Source organism: Eschscholzia californica, unplaced genomic scaffold, assembly GCF_041429995.1.
Source record: "Eschscholzia californica isolate CP2 unplaced genomic scaffold, dmEscCali1.0.p SCAF_4, whole genome shotgun sequence".
NCBI lineage: Eukaryota > Viridiplantae > Streptophyta > Magnoliopsida > Ranunculales > Papaveraceae > Eschscholzia > Eschscholzia californica.
In genome coordinates, this window is record NW_028238461.1 from 35,360,766 (window position 1) to 35,368,956 (window position 8,191).

The following is an 8,191-nucleotide window of genomic DNA, read 5'->3' on the forward strand; positions in this document are numbered from 1 at the left end:
TGTCTTTACATTTTAACTTTTTCGTTATTCCTTGGATGCTAACTCTCTGTGCCATAAACAATTGGAAACGGGAATGTTTAAGCTTAAAAATGAATAAATTCTACGCTTGGCTTTCTCCAAATATTGCTCTTGTTTTTGTTTATATTTCAATGAAAAATAATCTTGCTCAATTTGGGTTTGCTAGACCTAGCTATTCAAAGGAATAAAAATGATGTTACATGTTAATAATATTTGTAACCTTATTCAAGTACCATAAATGCCTTTCATAAAAAAAAAAGTACCATAGATGCAACATTTGGATGAAAATATGCGATATTTTTCTGAAGACCTATAGGATTTCTTTTATTTGTAAGTATTTATCAGACATAAGTACGTAAATAGTGAACCAACATGACTAATAAATACTAAAAACAACTTCGTTGTAATTTATGTTTCTTCGCGTAGTGTTCAATCTAAAATGCGTTCGAAAGAACTGTCGATGCCCCATGGAACATGTTACACACTAGTCTTAATATTCACTAGTTTGGGTGTCTTCCTTGAATATATATTTCTAAATTTACTGACCCTAGCCAGCGGCCTGTTGATCTCAGTCGACAGACTGAACTGTCCCAAGCCAAGCAGGGTTTAGCGGGCCTAGTCCCGGTCCAAGACCAAACCAGGAATCATGTTTCAACGCACCAGGCCAACCCAGTACTAGTTTAACCTAGTTGATCTCAGTCGACAGGCTGAACTGGCCCAAGCCAAGCAGGGTTTAACGGGCCTAGTCCCGGTCCAAAACCAAACCAGGAATCATGTTTCAACGCACCAGGCCAACCCAGTAGTAGTTTGACCTAGTTGATCTCAGTCGACAGGCTGAACTGGCCCAAGCCAAGCAGGGTTTAGCGGGCCTAGTCCCGGTCCAAGACCAAACCAGGAATCATGTCTCAACGCACCAGGCCAACCCAGTACTAGTTTAACCTAGGCTTGGTGGGTCCAAGTTGAAGCCTGGACCGGCCCCGCCTGCTGAGCACCACTGTAAAGAAATCATTGTAGAATTTGAGATCTCCATCAAAGATAAAAATATCAAAATGGAGTTCAGTTTTGTATTGCATAGTTCTGAGGATTTGCAATTGAGATTCATGTTTGTATTGCATGGTTCTGGGGATTTTGAAAGTTTATCAAGTGAGGCCCTTAGCCCCTTATGATCATCAACAGAAACCCTTAAATATAAAATTATACTGGGATCTGGGTACTGGAAATACAAAGTTCACTATTTTTCTTTGAAGAACTTCACAAAAGAAAATTTATTCATCTTCCTAATGTAAATGATAGAAAGATACAGCGGTTTCTGCAAAAAAAGGGTAAATGGGTTCTGAAGTATCTCTCTGTTTAACAAATTCTACATCATACGAAATACCAGTGAATCATGGGTATACCAAATCTGCACCGTACTTGGTGAATTCCTTTGCACCGGTTGGTGTATTACTGTATTGCTCGTGCTGACATCTCCCCTTATAAGATCCTTGCGTGAAGAGAATAAAACAGCATCTGTATAAAATTGTGAAGTTCTTAAAATATTCAGATTCATGTCCATCGGATATTAAGTAGAAGAGAGATGATGGTATATTCATCCATATGAAATTATCATAAGGGTAAGAGGCAAATCAATCTACACATTATGGTTTCTATGATGATTCAGAACCTAAAGAAACACACGATGAACAGTTGATAATACCTGGGATTTTTTTTTTCCGGCGATAGTTTTGCAGCTCATTAAAATCACTTTCATCTCCGTTTTCTTCTCGCTAAACCAGAATTTGAGTCGTGCAGTCGGCTCGTCAAATACTCGTTCTCCATTTCATATGTATTTTAGTAACATCATTTTAGATTCCACACTTAGTCGACTACTACTGAAAAGAAAAAGAAAACTACAGATTAAGATAATCTCCAATGTTGATCCTAAATCCACTGAAAGCTAGAGATTATGTTTCAATTTGGAATATAATAGAAGTATGTGATTCTATCTCCTACCTGTACTTTGAAGGGTCTTGCAATACTCGGCTATAACTGGAGAGTTCTTTACTGTTTCCCATATTCGAGCAGAGTTCTTCATCCAATCGCGTTCTGAAATGGTTTTCGCAAAGGATCGGCAATTCATGGACAAGATCTGAAAAAACAAACATGAATGGGCTCCGTCAAAAAGCGATTTGTGGTTTTTCGCTACGGGGGCATGAGGACGGTTATTCAACAAATTTGGACTCAGAAACGTCATAGTCTTCTACTACACGGTGATGTTATAAATGTGCATGTATGTAATGGAATTCCTAAATTAAATCACAGACCAAATTTTAGGCTGGAAATTACCTGATCTCGGAGTTTCCCTAACAAGGTAGCATAGCTTTCATATTGGTCTCTTTGTGAATCATCTTGGTTTTTTTGTGGAAGCAAAAATAAATTTGGTCCCTTTGAACTCAACTCTTCAAGGTTGATACCATGAGTTCCAACAGAACTCTTCTGCTCTTCAATTTTGTTTCCAGTTACCATGTCAGAGGAATTGAAATATTGCGAAACTTTCTTCCTCATCCGAGCAGCAATATTATGAGATATATCATCATCCCGCAGTCTGGACAATGTTAGCAGTAAGAACGTATAACTGCAAAATTATCGCTTTGAGCACAACCCTATCTATAATCACTACTATACAGAATGTACAGACACTCAGACTCGTCTAAGTAGTGGACCTCGTACCTTCATGTTACCAACCTGACTCTCCCATTAAGCAATTCAAAGCATTCGAGACTAATTAACTCTGAAATCATGGTTCTCTGAGAGCTAGAGAAATGGAAAATCCATGGTATGTCCAGGGTTCGGTTTCATTATAAAAAGACAAAAATTCACAATTAACAGGTGTGACCTCATTCTCTTTAGCACTTAGCTAACAACATTAAAGTGTACTTAAAAAGAAATTTTGGTTTTCAAATTCAAGACAAGAAACCTAGAGTTTCAAGTGTAGATGCGGAAACATGATACTCACTTTGTATGCACAAAAACAGGAGTAGCTGAATACTCAATCACTGGGTCATGTAAGTTATCTTTGTTCTCCTCCAAACCTAAATTTGAGGCATGTGAAAAGTTTGGGGTTAACGTTGATGGATCTGGTACACCATGTTTCAACATTTCAACCTGCAGAGACATAAAATGGTTACTGGATTACTCTCAATATAACCTAATTGAGTGGTATGATATCAATTTATCAACATTTTCACACTCATCTTCTTATGAGGAAATGCTTAGAGTCCATTGTTGTTTTATAATGTCACACGAAAAGCGAAAGGGAAGGAGTACTAAGAAGAAAATAGTATCATCTTCCCCTTTTTGTAGCAATCATTCTTTCATCTTGATCATTGATTGGATTAAAAGTTAAAACAACTTCCCATGTGGTTTAGTAAATAATGGGTGGTATTAACTTATTAACACAGGGGGCTAGATGATATTCTAGACATTCATATTGAAAAAGGACAAAACAATCAGGTTTTAGTTATCATGTTGATCTACTATGTCATCTGCATCCTCCTGCAGTTGCTAGGCTTCCTTCTTGGAAAACTAAAATTTATAAGAGATATGTAGCAGTTAATGGTTACACGATGAGGGATAAGAACTATAGAGATTTGTTAGGAAGGAGTCATTTAAAATTATAGAACGATGAAGAGTAGAAGTATCCGAGAGGAAAGGAAAACCTATTGAGTTCAACATAATAAAAGTGACTGGTGTAATGGCTTTTCAATGAACATGGAGTCATCATATAGTGCAAAACCGAGATCTGAGTCATATGTGTGATTAACTTCAGCGATTCATAACTATAAACCTGCGTGCTGTTCTGCTAACATTTACAGAATGCATATATTAAAAGTCTCTCCACTTTTTGTGGATTTTTTATAAGGGTTAGAGGTAACATTTATGCCACTTCGTGGTTTCCTCAGATATAAAGGTAACAAACTGTGAGTATTCACAGCACTCCTCCTTTATACTCTTATCCATGGGCTCACTACATTAACTAATAGTCCAAAGACCAACTCGCAAGTTACTCAGGGATTGGGTTGGGCTTGACTCTTGAGGGTAGCAGACTCACGGATTGGGACTTGCTGAGGGTAGCTGAGTCAAGCACGAATCCCGTTCCAGACTGCTTATACTGCAACCTACAGTAAGATTTACCACTATTCTCCATAAAGAACCTATAAAAGTTGAGGCAACCCATTCTGCAAATATTGGGCAGATACCTAGCAGGGGCCACTGAAAGTACTTTTTATGATACTGGATGATCTGTTTCTGAACTGCCATTTTACAAACTTTACTTAAGTGGAATGTTCAAGGGATAGACATTTGTTATCTAGGGCCCAATTTGTGTAAGTTGAGAAAGATGAAACTATGATATGCAAGTAGTGAAAAAAGTATGGCATACCGTCTTCATCATCTCCCACATATCAACATCATGAACTCCTTCAGACACCACTATTAAAACATGACAAATGGATGCGAGGAAAACACCAAGCTAGAATCATCGGCATACCGGAAAAGGAGAACTCCACCAAATAAGCAAAACTGAAATTACAAGGACTATACACCCACGACCAGGTTGCAAGCTATCTCGTATTCAACAAAGAAACAAGTGGTAAAAATTATTTCATCTTTTGAGCTACCTGAATACTTGTTATCTCATGAGTCAGATCCGCTGGCAGGACTTCTCCATTAAATAGAGGTATAGTTGATAACCCATCAGGCCGTATGGTGTCACTTAAAATTGAAGGACTGTTTATAGGCTGCAATTGAAGCTAAATCTTGTTATTGATAAGGACAAACATAGAATTAACAAGACTAAATATACAGAAGACCCAATGTAATTTTCTTATAAGATGTTTGCTATAATGCATAATTCTCGATGAAATCACATTTATCATGAAGTATAATTAATTTTCTTGGTTATATAGTTTGCTGTTACCCGCTCAGAATCATTCACAGCCTTGGGATACATTGTGGAGGTCTTACAAGTTGAAAAAAATAAAATAATAAATAGTCCAGTGCTCAGGTCAGTAACAACAGACTGGAAGGAAATGCCATGTGAAACACATCCAAAATAATTTAGCTATAGTCGTTTACAATTGGGTATTCATATTTTCAGCTACAAACTTTTGACCAAACGTTTAGCTGTGTGAACTTCAGTATTTGATACTGTGAACTGAAGACCCGCAACCACAGTGCTAAATTCAAAGTGTGTATAACAAACTAGTCCATGGATTAAATGTACGAGTAAAATTTAAGAGAAAAAAGGTTGTTGCAACACTGGATAATACATGAATGAAGCTGGATAATACATATACTGAAGGACTACCTGAGTATCAAGAAGTATTATCCGTTCGGAAGAAATCCTTAGTTCCATACTCGTCGTACAATGTCTTGCCATTGCCCTAGTTTCTTCTGTTTGTGTTGCAAAAGGTGGCAGAATTCCTGCAAACCAACAAAAGCTGAAGTATCCCTTTCGCGACAAACAGCAGACGAACATCACAAATATTGTTTACAGATTAACTCATAAATCAGTCTCGAAAAACAATTTTCAAGAGATCTACAGAGAGGCAATTGGAGCTTGCTAGTGTCTGAGTTGCTTGTCTGTTACCGGGTTTTAGCATAATAAGAAATTTTACATATTTTCTTCAACTGAAAATGAAAAAAGTACCAAATTTACAACTCTAAAACTCTGCGATCTGGTATAACTGTAACTTCCAACATTAGAGAAATACGATAATCGTGAATTTGAGTTACTTATATTTTGGAATGCTAAAAAAACTATTAAGAGGTCAACCTTCAAGAAATCTAAAGCCTGCTAATTTGAACGATTCATCTATGAGCAACCCAGATAACCAAACTGCATAATTATTGTCGATAACATATAGATACCTCAATTGAGTTCATCTATCATAGAAACTTTATGATCACCATATAGCCATTACCAAACTAACTAGATTGATTCTTCATCTTCTTGAACTGATGATAATCAATCAAATAAGGATACTGATTCTATGTAAACTAATAATTTACTTCATTTGAGCTAAAATAATTCCCTCCAGGGCACCAATTTAAAGATAAACTTGGGGATCTCAGATTGTAGTTATTAATTCGAATAAGAAAAGATTAAAATAAACTTACCAGATGAAGTTCCATCAAAACCATAAATATGATTTAAGATTGTAGACTTTCCGACGCCAGTAGAACCAATAACACCAACGACGGTGAAATCGATGTTATCAGTCAAAAACTGAAGAAGAAAAATGACTCAAATTACAATTGGTAATGATAAACATCAAACATAGTTTGCAGAGAAAGAGAGAGAGAGAGAGAGAGAGAGAGAGAGTTACAGGGAGGGCACGATCAGAGTGGAAATCCCAAGAATCAGAGAGGAGATTGAGAGATCCGATAGGTGGGAGACGAGATCGAAGATTAATGGATGAATCAGTAGGAGTAGATATAGGTTTTGATAAGAGAATTTTTGGAGCAGAAGAAGAAGAAGATATGTTTCCAGTTGATGATGGAGGTGGGGGAGGTGTTGGTGTTGCCATTTTGTTCTTCTATGAAAAACCCTACCAAAACCCTTCTCTATCTATCTGAGTAGAGTAGGTGTGAGAAAATCTACAAGTGTCCTACGGTATGCCCGTCGTCATATTCACGAGTGGGAATTTGGGCCGATACCCGGATCCGCTCGCAGGCACCCGTGACTACCAGTGACCACGAGCGATGACTGAGTCGGGCAAGGTCCGACTGACTGATGAGGCCCTATCGGACGGTGACAGAAAAAAGAGTCTACCCGAAGAAGGTCAGCCCGTGTTCATCCACTTAAGGGACGGTCAGTCTGGATGTCCGTCCATTGAGGATCGATCCGTTTAACCCACCCCTTGTAGACGGTCAGTCTGGATGTCCGTCCATTGAGGATCGGTCCGTTTAACCCACCCCTTGTCCGAAAGATTACGACCGTTAAATTGTCAAGAGTTAAATTACAATTGTTTGATTTTCGTGAGACTGAGTAAATAAGTAAAAAAAAAAAACTTAAGTCATTTTATATCTCTCATTCTCTCCTGCTCTCGGCCTTTCACTAATTCCTAAACCTAGGCAGTGGTTGAAGCTTCCACTGACTCCTTGAAAGGGAGAATTTTACTTAACATAGGTGGAATGCCACGTATGCTTCACATCTAGTTGTATTTTTTTTCATACCATGTGAAAACACAAAGAGTATTAAACTGATAAGTAAGTGCATATTTAGCTTATGCATGAGATCATGGGGTATTAATGTTAAACATTAGATGTCTGAGATTCCGCTTAGCACATTAGGAGTCGGAGACACCATAACTCAACAAAAGTTGGGGTCAAAATCAATTGACCAAATCAGCTAGTAGACATGTGGCGCACAAGAGGGAGGCAGATCTGACGGCTCTGATAGGATGCGGGCTCCCTTCGGTCACATGCGGTTGTACTTCAAGATATTTCTGCTTGAGATTCTGCGCACCCACGTACCGTACTCCTCTCAGATCTGACGGTCCTTTTTATTCCTTTGACATATGGGGTTCATTAGAGACTACGTCGCATCACTACTTACTTTGTCGCAAAGCACCGAATTATTTTTAATATTCCCCCTGGCGCTCATTTCTCTTCTGAACTCTTTTCTTGTTATATCTCTTAAAGGATAACTGAAAAGCATCGTGAGAAACAAAAGGTCGGCATTTTGGGGAAATAAAAAAAAATTCCAGGGTAAAAAACAGGGCAACTTTAGTGGACCCGTATATTTTCTACGTTACGGGAAAAAAAATTGGTTAACCATTTCTTCTCCATTCTGGTAGAGATCGCGCGGTAAATTGCCATTGTCGTTGACTTTAGATTTTTTTTCAAAATTTTTTCTCTCTCATCTCAACTTTTAATTTCGAACATCAAAACTGGCCATCACCGTCATCATTTACCTCTCTCTCTCTCGTTTTTTTTGTCTCTATATTTCCCTCACTATATTCCGTTTTTTCTCTATCGCTCTTTTAGTCTACCACTGCATCTCTCTCGCTATCACTGTCTCTCTCTCCCTTTCGCTCACTGTGTTGTCCCTCTCTTTTTGTCTCACTGAATCTTGTTCTCTCTGTCTTCTAAGTCTTTCGCAGACTTCGTGGTCGGCCGACCACGAAAC

General features: G+C 38.1%; 1 protein-coding gene across 3 annotated transcripts; it reads right to left on the reverse strand.

The window, feature by feature from the left end:
- Nucleotides 1-1,252: 1,252 nt before the first annotated feature.
- LOC147544320 (uncharacterized) lies at nucleotides 1,253-6,693 on the reverse strand. Of its 3 annotated transcripts, none has more exons than XR_015223791.1 (10): nucleotides 6,387-6,693; nucleotides 6,178-6,286; nucleotides 5,366-5,481; nucleotides 4,677-4,796; nucleotides 4,439-4,528; nucleotides 3,014-3,162; nucleotides 2,344-2,602; nucleotides 2,011-2,146; nucleotides 1,715-1,886; nucleotides 1,253-1,527 (listed from the first exon to the last, which is right to left on the reverse strand). XR_015223791.1 is itself a non-coding variant. In XM_086636704.1 (8 exons), exons 1-8 carry the CDS (start codon nucleotides 6,585-6,587, stop codon nucleotides 2,000-2,002), a joined length of 1,191 nt encoding a protein of 396 aa, XP_086492830.1. In that variant the 5' UTR covers nucleotides 6,588-6,693. The 3 variants fall into 3 exon arrangements, 1 of the variants encoding a protein (XP_086492830.1); XR_015223790.1 differs by having other exon boundaries at nucleotides 1,715-1,889; XM_086636704.1 differs by lacking the exons at nucleotides 1,253-1,527; nucleotides 1,715-1,886 and having other exon boundaries at nucleotides 2,000-2,146.
- Between the last annotated feature and the right edge of the window lie 1,498 nt (nucleotides 6,694-8,191).

Bases quoted from the DNA above. Each gene is read 5' to 3' on its own strand.
- LOC147544320 (XM_086636704.1), bottom strand. From the start codon at position 6,587: ATGGCAACACCAACACCTCCCCCACCTCCATCATCAACTGGAAACATA. The intron at 6,287-6,386 runs GTAACTCTCTCT...TTTCTTCTTCAG, and splicing joins ACTCTGATCGTGCCCTCCCT to TTTTTGACTGATAACATCGA. The intron at 5,482-6,177 runs GTAAGTTTATTT...GTTGGTTTGCAG, and splicing joins TTTTGATGGAACTTCATCTG to GAATTCTGCCACCTTTTGCA.